Source organism: Perissodus microlepis, chromosome 19 (assembly GCF_051167445.1).
Source record: "Perissodus microlepis isolate ML-2025 ecotype Zambia chromosome 19, ASM5116744v1, whole genome shotgun sequence".
In the NCBI taxonomy this organism is placed as follows: Eukaryota; Metazoa; Chordata; class Actinopteri; order Cichliformes; family Cichlidae; genus Perissodus; species Perissodus microlepis.
In genome coordinates, this window is record NC_140479.1 from 17,232,141 (window position 1) to 17,249,204 (window position 17,064).

The 17,064-nt window shown below is 42.7% G+C and overlaps 1 protein-coding gene across 15 annotated transcripts in view; it reads right to left on the reverse strand.

Annotated features, from left to right (window-relative positions):
- Nucleotides 1-17,064, reverse strand: part of syne1b (spectrin repeat containing, nuclear envelope 1b) — a 74,598-nt gene that overhangs the window by 14,795 nt on the left and 42,739 nt on the right. For all 15 annotated transcript variants that reach the window (XM_084915572.1, XM_084915567.1, XM_084915581.1 and 12 more), the window contains 42 exons: nt 14,707-16,867; nt 14,255-14,592; nt 14,006-14,150; nt 13,701-13,919; nt 13,335-13,603; nt 13,039-13,204; nt 12,730-12,885; nt 12,469-12,621; nt 12,154-12,336; nt 11,920-12,057; nt 11,510-11,695; nt 11,228-11,350; nt 10,925-11,107; nt 10,542-10,685; nt 10,148-10,336; nt 9,766-9,906; nt 9,489-9,602; nt 9,119-9,280; nt 8,716-8,910; nt 8,413-8,589; nt 7,282-7,473; nt 6,915-7,046; nt 6,442-6,542; nt 6,143-6,296; nt 5,924-6,052; nt 5,662-5,817; nt 5,182-5,391; nt 4,861-4,962; nt 4,624-4,743; nt 4,295-4,495; nt 4,001-4,174; nt 3,388-3,519; nt 2,983-3,179; nt 2,752-2,884; nt 2,329-2,511; nt 2,018-2,167; nt 1,542-1,718; nt 1,270-1,425; nt 1,036-1,191; nt 713-883; nt 407-540; nt 96-300 (listed from right to left, as the gene is read on the reverse strand). In XM_084915572.1, the coding sequence (XP_084771698.1) occupies nt 96-300; nt 407-540; nt 713-883; nt 1,036-1,191; nt 1,270-1,425; nt 1,542-1,718; nt 2,018-2,167; nt 2,329-2,511; nt 2,752-2,884; nt 2,983-3,179; nt 3,388-3,519; nt 4,001-4,174; nt 4,295-4,495; nt 4,624-4,743; nt 4,861-4,962; nt 5,182-5,391; nt 5,662-5,817; nt 5,924-6,052; nt 6,143-6,296; nt 6,442-6,542; nt 6,915-7,046; nt 7,282-7,473; nt 8,413-8,589; nt 8,716-8,910; nt 9,119-9,280; nt 9,489-9,602; nt 9,766-9,906; nt 10,148-10,336; nt 10,542-10,685; nt 10,925-11,107; nt 11,228-11,350; nt 11,510-11,695; nt 11,920-12,057; nt 12,154-12,336; nt 12,469-12,621; nt 12,730-12,885; nt 13,039-13,204; nt 13,335-13,603; nt 13,701-13,919; nt 14,006-14,150; nt 14,255-14,592; nt 14,707-16,867 (9,007 nt within the window). The remainder of the gene's footprint in view (nt 1-95; nt 301-406; nt 541-712; nt 884-1,035; nt 1,192-1,269; nt 1,426-1,541; nt 1,719-2,017; nt 2,168-2,328; nt 2,512-2,751; nt 2,885-2,982; nt 3,180-3,387; nt 3,520-4,000; nt 4,175-4,294; nt 4,496-4,623; nt 4,744-4,860; nt 4,963-5,181; nt 5,392-5,661; nt 5,818-5,923; nt 6,053-6,142; nt 6,297-6,441; nt 6,543-6,914; nt 7,047-7,281; nt 7,474-8,412; nt 8,590-8,715; nt 8,911-9,118; nt 9,281-9,488; nt 9,603-9,765; nt 9,907-10,147; nt 10,337-10,541; nt 10,686-10,924; nt 11,108-11,227; nt 11,351-11,509; nt 11,696-11,919; nt 12,058-12,153; nt 12,337-12,468; nt 12,622-12,729; nt 12,886-13,038; nt 13,205-13,334; nt 13,604-13,700; nt 13,920-14,005; nt 14,151-14,254; nt 14,593-14,706; nt 16,868-17,064) is intronic.

Below are 17,064 nucleotides of genomic sequence, written 5' to 3' on the forward strand. Positions count from 1 at the left end.
TTCATATCCATGTGGCTTTCACAATGAGGCATTAGAAGTGAAATACTGAGGAGTTGTTCTGTTGTTGCAAGTTGCAAAGCTGTGGCTTGACTCACGCTGCATTCTTGAATCCAGTCAGACACCTCATCGTCAGCAATGTCCTTGTTGCAGGTGGTCTTGAGGAGCTGATCTGCTTTTTCCTCCTGCAGCTGGATGCTGTTGCAGCTCTGCTCATAAAGCTCATTGTAGCGCTGCCACAGCTGAAGCAGTGCCTTGCTGCTTCTGAGACGCTCTCCAATCTCCTCCAGTAAGCCAGTCCATCTAAGTGCAATGACATGGTAATATGCTAATAAATGTCTTAAATTCGTTAAAGAAACACCAGTAGTAATGATAGTAATAAGCATAGCACCATGCTAATTAGGTTCACCTTGCGTTGACATCTTTCAGGGCATTGTTGAGAGAATCTGACACTGAAGGGTGACACTCCCTCAGCAGTTGGTGGGTAACAGCACCAAATTTTCTGAGACTGCTCTCCTGTTTTTCCAGTTCCCCTTGCAAATCCTTCACAGTGACAGATACACTGGTTAATTCACCAGCAGTTAAATGATCACATTAAGAAACATACCCCTAACATTGCTTTGCTACAAGATTTCAGAAACTCATATCAATACAGTTAAAGGCTTTAGTCAGTAAACATGTAAAATACACTGAATGCCCTTTTATCTTAATATACCTGCAGACTTTGCACTTGCAGATGAACGGCCTCCAGTGAGCCTGTGAGGAGGCGGAAACGAGACACAGAGTACCTTCCCTCCATCAGGTAGCCATTGATCTCCTCTGAAGCGTGTTTGTATAGAGTCCACTGGTCCAGCACTGACTTCAAGCTGATCTTTAGCTGCCCAATCTGTAGAAGGTGAAATCAAAAACATGCATCTACATCCAGTAAATTGCAAAATCAGGCCAAAGTCAGAGCACGAGAGGGATGGACGAGCGAGCATAGAATAAATGGGTCTAACCCGGGTAATAAAAAATAAACAAAAAAAACAAGGAGATTACCAAGTGGTCCAGGTTAGCCCAGGTGTGATTGACACCTTGGAGTGTCTCCATGACGATAGCACAGGCCTCATCAGTCTTATTTTGAACAAGGGCACAGCCTTGCTCTTCGACTCGCTCCAGCTCTTTCTCTTTTTCTTTTACCAGCTCCTCCATTTCCTTTAAAAAATGTGTTTTTATTTAGCAAATACAAAGACACGATGAAGGGCAAGAATATCTTAATCAGATCTACAGTACCTGGCAGTCTTTTAGAGCATTCTGCACAGATGTCAGATCCTCTATCCGGTGTTTCCTCTTCAGCCTTTCTTCTTGAGTTGCCATCCAAGACTTCAGGGCCTGAATGCTGCTCTCATAATCTAACCACATCTCCAAGAGGCTCTCAAGGAACTGGATCTTTAAGAATTTCATGCAAAAAAAAAAATGTTAACTTTGGATGTTGCATTGATAAAGGACATTGGGTGAATATGCTGTTGGTTTTATTGTAACATTATCAATGATTACGTCCTCACCCTCTCATTGATGCGGCCTTGTAGGATCTGCCAGCGCCTGTTCATCGCTCCCAGACGCTCAGCAAAATCTGTTTTATCACTGCGCTTGCTCTCCACATCCTGACCACTGAGCTGCAGCACTGACTGGTTGACAAAGTCCACAGTCAGCTGCTTACAGCTTAAATCTACTCTGAATCCCTAAAGTGAGGAAACAACAGGCGATTTTATAATAAAAGATCTACAGTTAGAACCAGTAGTTGCATCACCATTATGATCAGGTTAGGAAAACTCCATGTTTAAAAATCAAAATTTTAGCTCTCAACACAAGAAGAAGAATTTTATCTAGAAAAAACCTTACTTGCAATGGCAAACCACAAAAAAAACCAAAACCATTCATTCCACTAAAAAAAAAAAAAGTTATATCTTTGATTTAATAAGAGTTCAGACCATACATGTAAACAAAAACTGTCATGAATCAATAAAAAATGCTCCACTACCTTATATTTTTGCAAATAGTCTTGAATCACACTTGATCCCACAGCACTCTTGAGGTTTTCTTCATCCTCGTCAATGACACTCTCCATCAGCGATATCCAGTTAAACAGCTCACAAATGGCATGACGGGAGGCCAGTTTTTCCATTTGGATCTAGAAAAACAAAAAGAGAAAAAAAGAGAAACCGATATGTTGGTAGTTTAAAAACAAACTGCAATGAAAACTTTTGCATGCAAACTGGAGAAGCAGAAAGAGGTAATCCTATTTGTCCTGAAGCATGTAAGCCTTTTTAGTCTGGCTGCATGTGACGATACCTGATGCAGCTTCTCCTGGACCACTGGGATGCGTGTGAGCAGCTCAGTCCACTGAGTGTCAATCCGTGCCAGGTCAGAGCGCAATACCACCGTGTCCACTTTCTTCAGCCGCAGCAGCTGGTTGCCCTCATTAACCACTGAGCTCTTAAGGCTAGACTTTCCCTCGACTTCTTTTGAAAATTCCTAAAAAAGAGAAAAGTGGAAAATCATCCAATCAAAACTATGTGGACCAGACTGCAGCAAAGCAGTGCTACTGCAGAAGATAATAACAATATTAAACAAATACAAGTAAATTTGTTGTATATGCTACAGTTGAACTGAGGTGTTATGTTCATGCCTACAACTGCCATTAAGTGAGGCAGCTGGTTGGCCAGCAAAAACAAAACAAAACCAATCAACCAAATTGATTGTCTTTGGCCTCACAAGGAAAGCAGAGAGATGATCTCTGACGGTTTCCAGCTCCTGTGGCACTAACACCGCCTGCGTGTTCCAAAACTCCAGACGCTCCAGAGCAGACTGCAGCCATTCGCTCATCTCTCCACACTCCCTTTGATACCTAAAGAAAAAACAATTGAAATTAGACCATGTACTCATTTACCGGATATTTATATCCAAAGCCTAAGAAACAGTCCTTATTTTTGAAGTCTTTCTGACCTGGTCCAGTGTTTCAGAATAGCCTCGAGGCGTTGTAACTCCTTGTTGACCTTGGCAGTGTTGTTGAGCCAGTGTTCCCCCAAGAGTGCGAGCTGATTCTCCAGCGAGGGGCAGCACACTGACAGTAACAGATGTTTACCTTCATCCAATACCTGGTAGAGCTTGTGCTGGTGCTCCGCTAGTCTCCCCTTCAGACCCTTTCCAAAGAAGAAGAAGAAAATGTGTTTCCAGCTAGATAAATATATTTTTCTACTTTGCAGCAAAGACAGGAAGCCCATTTTGACTTGAACCTTTCTTTAAAGCTTAATCAGCGTGTAAGGGAATTTAAGCAGCTTCTTCCTTTGTCACAACTAAACAATTAGCCCGATGTAGTAAATTTACACCTCAGCTCATGTGACATTGTACCTGGTATAATGATATTCTGTCCATAAGCCTTTCTTCAGTTTCTTCAACCAGACCAACAGAAGGAATACTTTCTTCAACAGCCTCCAGATGTTGGTTCAGACTCTGGTAGTCCTGCACCAAACGGCACCAAGTCTGAAAATAAACATTATTATAAATAAATATTTAAAATTCAGTCGTCTGACAAGTACATCTTTGCTCTTTTAATCAGCACACTTGTTACTATGTAACTATAATAATATTTTTTTTATTTTACCATTAATTTGATTTTTGGTTGAGAGATTTTGTACTAAATTCTTGCAAACACATTGGTCCTCCTAAAGTACAACTCCAGCATTATCTCATAGCTACCAACTTTAATATGTCATTTTTTTCAAGGTAATTAAAAGGCTTTTAAAATGTGTTTATATAGCTAGTGATGTTCTAATATATAACATTTAAAAACTAAGTAAATGTCTTTTATTAAACCTGTCATATCTATTATATCTACATGTAATAAGATACAGTTAAACCAACCACACTTGGAACTGGTCACAAAATTATCCGTTATCAGAATTTTTGTGACTATGTTAACCTTCCTTTTACACAAATATTGCATATATACTCCTTCACCTACCTCTAGGATACACTCCAGTTCAACTCCTTTACTGTGTGCCTCTTTGAGGACTCTCTGAGCCTCAGCTAGTGTCTCTTCCAAGGCTTGGTTTTCTTTGGGAAGCATCAGGCCACTGATCTTCCTGAAGTATGTTTCCGTTAGAATCATATGGGACTCTAGACCCTGGAAGAACTCCTAAAAGAGGCCAGAAACAAAGACGATCAGCTCTATTTGTCTCCTGCATCACAACAAATTGGGTTCAACATGTAACCTTGTTGATTTTTTAAGCCTAAAGGATTTAGCAGGTGACTATACTTTATGTTTGTCCAGGTGATTCTGGACTTCCTCCACAGAGCTGGCAATAATTCTCTGATCGGCAGCCATCTTGTCTTTAGCTGTGTCCACCAGGTCTTTCAGGTCCTGCAGAGCACGTTCATACTGCTCCTTCAGTGCCATGTTCTGGTTCAGCCCACTGCGCCGGGAACCCACTGTCATCACCAGCTCCTCATAAGAATCCTGGAAAAACACAAAAAATCAGTTTCCGGTTGTGCATCTTTTGAATTTGACGGTAATTTCTTCACTGTACATTCAGAAGTAAAACCAAATTGATGATTTCTCTGTGAGCCGTCAATCATGTATGTTACCTGTAGTTTGAGCAGTTTGTTTGTTGAGATCTGATCCGCGTGCAGTGCTGATCCTCTGGTTTTAAGTTCTGTGATTCTTTGTTCAAAGTCTTTCAGGCTCTCCTCTGCACTGGCAATGACCTGAGAGAAACCGATTAGATGTATTAAAGACATTCACAGTAATGTTCTTGTTTTCTGCAAGCTTTAATGGAAGATGGTTAAAGCTTCAGGAGGAATATTAGTCAACTCTTGCATTACCTCCAGTTGTTTTGACGCTGGTCTATCCATTGCTCCAGCTAGGGCTTGCAGTATCTGGCATTTGGTCTCAATTAAAGCAGTTTGAAGAAGCTGCAATTCAGTCTGTGTAAAACACGAGGTAATTTATAGGAAATTAAGACAAAATGCATGCATGTCTGGTTTCATAATATAAAGATATAAATGTTGTTTCCTATAGGCTCGTCTTTGTCTTCTGCAACAGTGGCTTAACTTAATAAAAAGAATCATTTCCCCAGCGGCTGTCTCTTTAAATCGTCAAACATTAAAGGGCTTGAAAAACAAAAAGCACAATATGAGGCAAACCTGATAGGACGTGAGTTCATGTGCTCTGCTCCTCATTTGGTCACAACGTTGTCCCAGAGCACAACCCAGAGCTCCTAATCTCTCTTTGAGGCAGTTAAGGTTGTCTTCCAAAAGTACTCGTTCTTCGTGCCTTAACGCTGAAGATGAAGCGAGCAGAGTTTGGCTGAGCTTCACCTCCTCCGTCATATGCCTCACATCGTTCTCCAAGGTCTGCAGAAGAGGTCAGAATCATCAGCTTGATTTATACTAAATAATTACAAGGTGAAATCTGTAATACGGGAAAGCATTTTGATTGACGGTGTAACACTGCAGTTAAAATGACATAGCTTTATTTTTATGCACCAGCACCATGCTTCCCACCCAGAACTTTAGCCGCATGCTGGTGTAGACGTTACCATTTAACCCTTCTGATCATGTGATTTATTCATTTGAGATTTCCAGCTATTTTTACTAAAGCTCCACAAATAAGGCCAATTGTACCTCCTGCTTTTGTAGCTGGGTCTCTGCATTTTCAGCCAGCAGCACTGAGCCAGAGAAGACGTTGTTCTCCACATTATCCAGCCAGAAGGAGGTGGATGACACAGCTGTGTAGAGCTGTTGTTCCATCTGCGCCACCTGTGTCTCACCACCACCAGGCTACATACACATGTACATGGGAAGAATGTACGTTTTCATTGAGCCCACATGCTCGAAATAAAAAGTTGCAACATTGCATTACAATATAATAACAGATATGCTAAACCTGCGGGGTGACGTCTTCTACTGTTTGCCTGAAGCTATCGTACAGAGTCTTCAGAGAGGACCTGTCAGCCTGGGTGTCTCCTTTAAACACCGGCCCAGATGTGGACACACGGGAAGCTCTGGAAAAAACCTAAAGGACAAAAAATACATATTAAACACTCTGATTTGTTTTTTCTATTGAGTGTATGCTAACAGTAATTAAAAACACAGGGATATGTACTGGCTGCTTGTGGTCCTGCTCCAGGGTTTTCTGCAGGAGCTGGAGTTTAGTTTTGAGCTCCAGTCTCAGACTCTCCCATCTCTGCCTCATCTGCTCCCGCCCAGCCTGCGTTTCCCTTTCAGCCAAGGCTGCAGGTGAAAATGGTTCTGTCATACTGCAGGATGACAGAGAATAAATTAGTGCTCTGTTACATTACTTACATTTATATTCTGCCATAAGAATGAACCTCATACATATACTTCATATTTTATTATTCAGTTAATTATTATTCATGTATAATATAACTGTTATTAAGAGACCTGGCACTGCTGGGTGAAGCCTGCTGGATGAGGATCTCCTCTCCTCTGCTGGCAACTGACTGAAGAAGCTTTTTCTGCTCTGCAAGCTGCTCTTCCAGTTCCTACAGTAGAAAACAAGCAACAAAACAACAGTGTTAGACTGTATGTGGCATCACAAAGAAACATTTATGAAGTTATTTATACAAATGCTTGTTAGACCCTTAGGGATACACATGTTTTGGTGAGAAACACAGATTTTTGGCTCCTGTGGGGACATGTCATTTATTGCACACTCACTCCTTTTTACATTCAACTCACAGATGAGGACTGACCCAAAAGACAAATTAAAGTTTGTCATCAACATTAAGAGAATACTTTGTGCAACTTTATTGTGCATTCCTGGGTAATAGTCAAAGAAATCCAATGACAAACTATGTAAGAACGTGTATTTAAGTCTATACTGAACTTAATGAAGGTTAAAAAAAGAAAATCACCTTCTGTCTCTGAAGACTGTCTTGGTGCTGTTGGGTTCGTGTGGTTCGGGCCTGAGCCAGCCAATCTTGTACACTGGGACTCTGAGAGAGGCTGGAGTCTGATTCACTGTCTTCCTGCTCCTGCAGAGAACCCTGTCCGATCAGAAAGTTAGATATAAGACAAATGCTTCAGAAAAAGTAGTATTATCAAATACAATAATTCAAAATTTACATGTGCATTTGTTGTAGACCCATTGCTGATAAATACACCAGTGCAAACTTTGCAAATATGGTAGTCACAGTGAGGACCAAACACAGAGTCAAATATTCTGCACTACATGCACACACATCAGCGGATGACAACATTTAGCCCGTGCAGCAACCTCACCTGGATGTTACCCTGTTTGTCCTGTAGCATCCTCTGCAGCTCCAACAAACCACCCTTCAGTGTGAGTAACTTCCTCGCCAAATGTTCAGCTTCCTCTCTAGTGTCTGTGCGGCCTCCCCGCAGCAAGTTCTCACTGTGAACTGACAGCTCTGAGAGGGCCAGCACCTTCTCTTCAATCTCCAGCAGCATGTTCTGCAGCAGTAGGAGGAGAGACGCCAGATCAACCATCGTGTTTCACTGCCTACAGGAGCTCCTCCATCTACACGACAGACTCTCCAGGTATGGATGAACCCCCTTCACCAGCAGCTTTCCCTGTCCTTTGGACAGGGACGGCTCTCATCCTTGGCCCACCTCTTCGGCCTTGCCTCCTGTGCAACATATTACCGCTAATCCTTCAGGCTCTGTGCTCTTCAGCATACATGCTCCCCCTCAACTTACAAACCAGTTTGTCTGTGTAGAACACCATTCTAATTCCAGACCAGCTGTCAGTGCCCATCAGTAAAGATTGTCCAGATGTTTAAAGAAACATTTGTTTTTTGATATTACTGACATTCCTTTGCAATCGTTAGAGTCTGCATGTTATTCTACAGCAGAGAATCGCTTCCCACCCTGCTATCCCACACTCCCTGTACTCTAGGATTCCCCTACTTGGATATTCTAGCAGCTTTGTCCCGAGCACCAATCCAGGTAGCGAGCTCTGACTACACAGCCCTAGGCTTCTAACATGCCCCTGTCACACAGAGAGATCTGCATAATCTGCTTAAGACTAGTGCTACAGTCACTTAGGTCCAGCCATGTGAAGGTCCCTATTACTCCTCTAATACGCTTGTTTACTCACTGAAAGGCCCCTGACCCCCTGAAATGATCCATGTGTAATAAGGACAAAATACTGAAAGATGAGACGTAGGTAAATAATCCACTGACAAATCTGATTTGCACTAGTGTGCTCAGAAAAAAATCCCTGAGCATCTAAAAAGTAATCCCAGACATCCACCTGTCATTTCTGAAAATTTCCTGTGACATGCATTATTAATTAACCCCACATTTATATTCACAAATCCAATAATATTCTCAAGTACAGCAGTGTTTGAGGCTGCATTACTGTGGGTGAACAGCAGGGGGAACTCTTACTTGACATTCAGCCAGTTGATTATCCATATCTGTCTCCTCTGGAAGTTTAGGTTCAAGGAGGGACATTACAGCACTGCGCATTTTGCCCAACCACTGGTCCAGTTCATCTGCCTGGGTGTGATAGAGCTGTACGGCCTGTTCCTGAAGCTGACCCTCCAGGCGGTCACTGACACGCTCCTGAAGGATGCCACATCCAATTTGAGTTATTATAACAACTTTCTAAGTTGGTATTCGAGAAACAAAGTTTGATTAATTAATAAAACAACTATTTCTACTATTTGATATGATTTTCGCAAAAAATACCTCTAATAATTGTTGTTTCCCCGAGGCTTTCATGTGGATGGTGGCCATCCTCTCAGCTAACACGGCAAGGGAGGACTGCATGGCCAGCTGGTCAGCCATGTCTGAGTCCACAGCATCAGTGGCCAAATCTTCCGTGAAGCTTGTCTGCAGCCGGTCTATTTCCTCCTGCGCACTCTGAATCTCTTCTATCAGACCCTTTACAAAACAACCAAAAGTTAGCCTACTCAGTTTACAAGCAAGAACTGAGATAGTGATGTAATGTTTACACAAAATACCATAATCCTATAAAAATAATATTAAAGATTCAAAACAAGGTGATAAATACATCTTCGACAAGTCTGACTTTCCTCAACTCAGCTCTCTAATCTTCACAATATGCAAGACCTTTCTGTATGTGACAAACCTTATGTGCCTTTATGTGGCTATCCGGACTTTTATCTCCCTCCAGAGGCTCACTGAGTTTGGCTTCTAACGCCTCCATCTTAGAAGAGATTGATTGGAGTGAACCCTGGTAATGCTGCTGCTTCTCGAGAGCTTCGTACAAAGATCTCTGCTTCTCACTGATCTGTAAGACAAAACAGAGTATAAAAAAGGTCTGAAATACCATTGATACACTAATAATGATAACCATTAACAAGGAATAATCAAATACCAAAGTCATAACATTGTTTCTAGTTGCTGAAAACAGTGTTTTATTAAAAAATGTTCAAATCTACGTGCTCGTAATCGACATTTTTTATTAAAAAAGCATGAAGATGAAGACTTTCACATACCACATTCTTTAAACTCTCCCAGGAGCGCTGCAGGTCATCTAAGTTGGCCACAGACTCAAAGGTTGGGTCATACAGTTCTTGAATGGGAGCTCTTGTGAGTGTCCCTCGTCCCATCTAAAGGGAAATTTAACGGGTGTCATCAGAAGTTACGTTATTAAATGGATAGTAACCAGACAGAAATACTTACACGAAGATGCAAATCTAATGTCATCTACACTACACAAGAGAATCTTTTTACTCAACAACTTCGAACAAAAAGAAGAGAGAAGGCTGAAACCTTGGTTACAGTTGCTTCAGTGTGAGTTATGGGAGAAGGAGAACGGCACACAGGAGGAGAAGAGATCTCGCTGTTAGTGCCCTCCTCACCAGACTCCTCAGTTACAGGTGACAGCAGGGTGTGACAGCGTCCAGCTGTCATCTGGCACACCATGCAGGAAAACAGAAGAGCAGACATGCAAGGTAAATCGGAAAAGATGATGCACAGGCAGGGCGTAGATAAACCTAAAAGCTCCACAACAGACCTGTCAGGAGCGAATTAAAGAAAAATATCCAGGCTATGCTAAAGCTTTAAACAGTAGAATAGGTCAACATATTTGTTTATTATCCAGCACAAACTTTATAGCCATCAGTACATTATGTTGTGCATGATGTTCTCTTACCACGACAGCTTGAGCTGCAGATTTCTTTGATTTCTCCCCATCCATCTCCTGGAGATCCTCAGGCAGACCCTCTACATCAGTCACTGTCAGGAGCATGGTGGCGTGCTTGGCCTTCACTGCCAGCATTTTGCATTTTGAGTTGAGTGAGGCGATTTGCTCCTGGTAACCTTTGATCTTTTGGGCAAGTTCCTAGTCAAAAACACAAAATACATACAGACGTTATATAGCAATTATGGGTTACATATAAAGCTCAGTATGAAAGACAAGCAGATATCAGGATTTTTTTTAATCAAAATAACAAATACAGCAGTGAATACAGCACATGTTCACACAGTAGGCTCCTGTTTTTCTTAAGAAGAAAGACGGGCAAAGTGAAAGAGTTAAAGTACTGTACTTCATGGTGTAGGATCTGGGCTTGCAGTTCCTGGATGTTGTTGGTGGGGATTGGTCTGTCCTGAATGACCCGGTGCGCTTCCTCTATCAGCCCCTGTAGATCTCTGACTTCCTGTTCATACTGCTCGTACTGCACCACTGCCTCCTGAAAAAAGTGAAGTGAAATAAGTTTTAATATTACATAATTCGTTAAATCTCAGAATGTAAAAAGAGTAAACTTTTCAATATTAAAAATTGAAAGAAACTTTGGTTACAACTTTGAAAGGACTCAAAACACACCTTAAAGGTGTCAAGTAACTTTCTATCAGTACCCAGCATTGTTGCATATTTTCTGTGAATACAGCGTTGACGTTATTGTGCTGCAGCAGTAGTGTCCCCCTGTACCTGTAAGATGTTGCACTGCTGAATGGCTACATGCTGCAAGTGACTGGCTTCTTGCTGCAGGCGCAGAGCTGTGCGACAGATAGCAAGGTTAGGCATCACCTCCTCTGGGACTTGCAGTGCACTCTGACATAGCTGCACGGCCTGAACCTGCTGCTTGAAGCTCTCCATATCCGCCAGCAGACGCTGTAAAAATGTAAAGTTAATAGTGCATGAAAATGTTTAAAATACACAAGATGAAAAGTGAACATTTGAGGCTCTTTATTAACAATAAATAAATAAAAGGCATTCATATTTTTTGGTTACCTGTCTCTGAGCCAGCTGTTCTTTGAGGCTCTGGCGTGCCAACTCTGGTGAAGTCAGTGTAGCTTGGACCTGCTCCAGAGCAACATGGAGGGCCTTCACTTCATACTCCAGGGCTTCCATACTCTGAAGACAGACGTCCATAAGATAATTTTCACAAAGTGCTACGAGTATTAATGCTCCTTTGGGTAAATTCTACTAGTAAAACATGATTTTAAACTAAAATAGAGATTATCAAAAATCTTAACAAGTGAAACAAAAACAAAATCTTTTATTTTTCTGTACCTTGTCTGCATCCTGCAGACTCTGCAGTCGTGTCTTGATGCTTTGCTGAAGCTCCTCAGTGTGTCGACTGAGCTCACAAACCTGCTGGCTCATAGACTCGACCTGCAGCACCTCAGATAGAAGCTCTACTTTCTCTGCCATGGATTCAAGGTCTCCGTGCAGCTCTCGAGACTCACGCAGGACAGCCTGAGTACAGAAAGAGAAAGGTTAGTGGTACGGTGTCCAGAGGGTCACAGCATTGTTTCGTACAACAGCTAACTTTGCCATAGACAAAAAAACAGAACCCATTTATGACTAAATGTGAGCACGTTTACGTGTATATGCATCAATCCAGCTCAAGCCATGTCCACCCATTTAGATTTTGCTTTTTTAGAGAGACTAATAACACTTTAAAAAACACGCCGACTCACCTGGTACATCCGTATCTGTTCCTGCAGATGAACAGAGGAGTTCCAGATGATGTTTGCCCTCACCAGGCTTTTGGCTTTTTCTGACCACCTCACAATGAAGTCCAGCATCTCATTATACTCATCTAAATAACAGATAGCCTGAAAAGCCACAATAAGAAAATGTAAACTCTCTTTACCTTTATTACTATGTTGGACTTATATAACTTATTGTTATATAAAGGTTTACAAACAAACCTTTTTGAGCCAGTTGTTTCTACAGTCTGCCAGTCTTGATGTGTGATGATGCATTTCTGACAGCTTGCTGATGGCATCACTTAGCTGTTTGGCCAGCAGGGGGTTTCTGCGGCCAAACTCTTGTACAGCTGCATCGAGCTCTGCAAGAGTGCGACCGCAGGTATCCAAGTCTTCAAAAAGACTCTGAGAAAAAAAATCGGTGCATAAAAGTTTATATCAATGAAATGAAAGTTCTCAATGAAAAAAAGTGTAATTTTAGAGTTTCCTTTATCAACAACACATAAAATACGATCAAACACAAAGTAAGCATTCTACCTTGACCTCTTCTTTGGCATGGTCAACATCAGGAGATTTTTCCTTAAATTTAGTGGAGATGGCTTTGAGTTTCTCTGACATGTCATGGATTCTGGAGCTGAAGTCCTCCTTTATTTCTCTGGTTTTCTGATTTTCTCTCTCCTTGGAAAGAACCTGGAAAATAGATGAGAAAAGAAGTGACAGAAGTGACAAATGCTACAAATATGACCGATGCCCATTGATGTCTAGTTTATATTCAGGGCTGTGTGTGTTGTAGAGTACCTGATCCTCAATAGCACCCAGAGCAAGTGAGACCTCTGCTAGTTGCATGGAGATTTCTGAAGGGAGTATAGTGTAGAGGTCCAGGTACTTGCTCTGTTGTTGCTCTGCTAATTTATCCACATTCTGACAATAAGTGATCACATCTCCATGCACAACCTATGCGCAATAAAGAGAAGACCTATTTAGCCTTTTTTGGCATCAAACACTTTCACTGATATTGGCCATTAAAGAACAGAATATTTTGGAGACTTAGTTGAGGTATAGTGTGAGCAACAGTATTCTTTTAATACAGATTTTAGCTTGATATACCTCAAGCTCCTGCAACAGAGAATCAATGTCTGGAGTGGGATTGAGAAGAAGTTCCCTGGTCTCCTGTATCCAGGCTTTTACAACACTAAGTTCCTTCTCCACTTCCTCTCTGTCCCGCAGCTCCTGAGCTGCCTGAGCTCTTTTGGTCCTGGACTGTGTCAAGAGGCTGAAGACAAATAGATAATTAATTCATCTTATATTCTGAACAGCAACATAGATCGAACTTCATTTCGAAGAGCAATTTTTCATCTCTGATCGCTACAGATGGACTTGTTTAAAGTTTCTCATCTTCCTACCTTTCCATTCGGTCTTGTACAGCTCTGATCTCCTTCAGGCTGGGCAGCTCATCTTGTCCATTTGTTGGCGAAGGCACTTCCACATCATGCAGCAGACTGAGTGCGTACTGGCGCAGCAGCATCAGGGAGGACAGTTCCCGCTCCAAGTCTTGGCTCAATAAATCATGCTGGTCTAACAGAGACTGCAAAGTGGCTTTGGAAGCCTTCTCCACAGCACTGTCAGGGAAACGACTTTGGAGCTCATCGCAGACCGCTTTAACCTTCACCATCTATATAAAGAAACATAAGTATAGATGTTTTCTACTGCAAATCTTTATTTTTCCATACTTAGCAAAATATTATTTCTCCCCACTGGCTGCAGTGTACCTTCTCTCTGAAAGTCCTCCATTCCTGTGCGGTGTCCTCAAGTACTCTCTCCTGTCCCCGTGCTACACTGCGTAATCGTGTCCACCGCTGCCACACAGTGGTCATGGAGCGACTGATGGTGGCCTTGCTGGCGTCACTCCCCACCAGCTCCAGCTGAGCTGCCTGTTCCTCTAAACCACTCAGCTTCTCTTGGAAGCCATTCACCAGAGATACAAGGGACTGAAAAAATTGAAAGAATGTCAGTAGCATGAAGCATTCACAGAAGCACCACCTATTGAATAAAATAATATTATAGGCTATCATACTCTGTGACTGCCTAGCTTGTCTTCAGCCTCTTGGCTTGTAGCTGCCTTTGCAGTAGAAAATTCAGTCAGTTTCTTTTCAGCCTCATTCATAAGCTCGATGACAGTCTGCCTTGCTTCCTGGTATGACTTCCACTGGGCCACACAGCTGAGAAAAACAGAATATATTCAAGTATAAAGTACCACTATAAAACACCAACAATAAACTGCAGATAAAGGGCAGATTGCATGATCAGACTCTTTTCTTATTACCTGTGAAGGACTTCCTGGTGACACTGGAGCTGATCTCGAACCTCCACGCCTCTCTGCTTTGCCGACTCCACACTCACCCGTAGCTGCTCTTTAGCAGTAGGGTTGACCAGTTTCTCCAGCTGAGGAAGGAGGGTTTGCAGTTCCTCTAGGTGGCTGAGAAACTCCTGCTCTGTGGCCATGATATCTGCCTGCTGCCTCAGACACTCTTCATAGTTCTCCACATCCACACCCAAGCTAGCTTGCTGCAGGAAAGATACGGCATCTTCGAGCCACTCGCACGCTGCTTGCATCCTGAAGTGGTATTTCTGACACAACACCAAGGCTTCCTCCAGAGTAATCTTAATCAAAAAAAATCAAATGAGAAAAATATGAAGAGGAAACGTCGATCTAATTCACTGAACAGCTAACAACTTCAAAAATGAAACATTTACATTCACTAAAGCTGTTCCCACCTGTTTGGCAGTCAGTGCCTTCTGAACATCTGCCTGTAGCTTTGCCATTTCTTCAAGACTTGTATCTACGTGGGCTGGGACAAGCTCATTGGCACTGATAAACTCTTGTTTTTCCCTGCTACTGAGAGCAGCCACAATTCTCAGCCTGGACTGCACTTCTTCTTGCATGATTTGCTGCTTCCTGATCTCCTCCTGGACCTTCTCCACCCTGACATCCACAATCACAGCACAGTCAAGATCATCCCTGACTAGCTGCAGCCAGTCCAGGGTCCTTTTCATCTCCGTCTCAAAGTCTTTGCTTTGGATAAACCTGTTCTCACATTCTTCGATCAGCTCCCCTACTGCAGCTTGTAAGGATTGCAGCTCCTCTTGCCAGAGCACCACTTGCTCTTTCGAGGCATCATGGGCTGCTTGGTCCACACGAGGAGCAAGAGTGTCCATCTGCTCCATGAGTCTTGACAAATGAGAGTTGGCGCTCTGGAGACTCCCTGCCAGAGCATGGTAGTTCTTTAGCCTCTCCTCAGCAGACTGCGTTTCTGCATTCACTTTAACCAGCTGCTCTTTTGTGGCCTTTAACTCAGAGTCAACCTGCATAGCCATCGCCTTGTGGTCCTCAAACGACTCCAAGGTTTCGTCCAGATGCTCCACTTTCTGTTCCACCAACCTCTTCAGTCCATTGTACAGGCTCACGAGCTGGGTCATTTCCTCCGGGCGCCACGGCTGGCCAGTGCTACGAAATCCCTCTTTCTTCTGGTTCAGTTCACTCACTGCTAGACCCAGGTTGCTCAGATCTTTCTGAATTGCTTTGTAATCACTCTGCAGGCTGACAACTTCTTCTGTTTGCAAGCCTACTGGCTGAGTCCCCAGATTATTATACTGTTCCTCAAGTTCTTTCAGTGCTTTGTGAGTGATATCTATGAAAGACTTGTACTCGTTCCTTGTAATAATGGCCTGCTGGATTTTCTCCTGTTTCTCTTTGGCTAGTGCTAATATGCTGTTATACTGCTGAGGAAGGGTGTTAAGCTTTTCATCTAAATAGCAGTGGTCAACTTCATTCAGAGTCGGCAATATTTCCTGGCCAGCTCTTTGTACAATTAGGAGGAGGTTCTCATACTCAATTGCCTGCTCAACTATTTGTTGATACTTCAGCAACTGTGCTTCCAGTTCAGCATCTCCAACCATCAAGTTTATTTCAGGAAAGGTGACTATATCGGCTTGCTTCAACCACTGGCATATTTTCTCTAAATCAGCCTTGAAATACTTCCTAGATATAAGCACTTTTTCAAGTTCTTGAAGTTTCTGGCCACATCTATGAAGGGTTTTGTCAAAGATACTTTGCAGCTCCTGCAGCTTTGTGAGAATCTCATTCCTTTCTTCCTCACTCGCATCCCTCATCAGGTCTCTCCCCTGAGACCAGAGGGATGTCAGCTCGCTCTGATAGGCCTTCAGACTGCTCTGGATGTTGCGACAGGTTCTGACCTGCTTGGCTAGGTCATCAGGTAACAAAGCAATGTACTCTTCTGCCTGAGCCTTCTTCTCATTCTGTTGGACCCAGGAGATGGACTGACTTACAGCCATCAGGAACTGTGTCCTCTCAGTAAAAGCTTTGCTGAGGTGTTTTCTGCGCTGCGTCACCTTCACACTCAAAGATTCTACCTCAGATTGTGTGTCGGAAATCAGCTGCTGCAGATGCTGTCGTTCACTGAGGCCCAGCCGCGCTAACACCCTGTCAGCGTCGGCCATGGCCTGAGCCAGGAGGAGCTGCTTCGCCTCCAACTCACTGCAGATGCTCAGGTGATCAAAGAGAAAGCTCTGAGCTAGCTCAGGAGGAGGACTCATTTTCATGGCCTCAGACAGGGCAGGCTGCTGCTCTTCAGCCCAATCTCGAGCCTCTTTCAGACGGGCCTCCACTTGATGCATATCCTCTAGGGTCACGACTGAGTCTTGGATTTTTCTTTCAATTAGGTTTTGCATCTGAGACCACCGCTGCTCAAAGTGGCTGATCTGCTCTTTAACCAGCTCTTTGTCATCCAAGTTCAAATGCTGGATGACTTTCTGTTTCTGATCCTTGAGGTCCTCAAGAGTGCCTTTTTGCTCTTCAAGAGTTATTGCAAGCTTCCTCAAGGCCTCCAAATGCTGAGATGAACTTTCGGCATCCGTTCTGTAAACACACACACAAAAAAACATTTCCTTAAATTTGTGGACAATAAAGATTACATTTTCTTGATTACAGAGCTGAAATTCAACTCTAGGAAAAAAACTCTATTTTTGATGAACAATTATTCTTGACAGTTTCTGCCCAGAGGACAATATTTACCTCCCAAGTTAAATGTAAATTTAACTTTCAAAAGCTGTGTT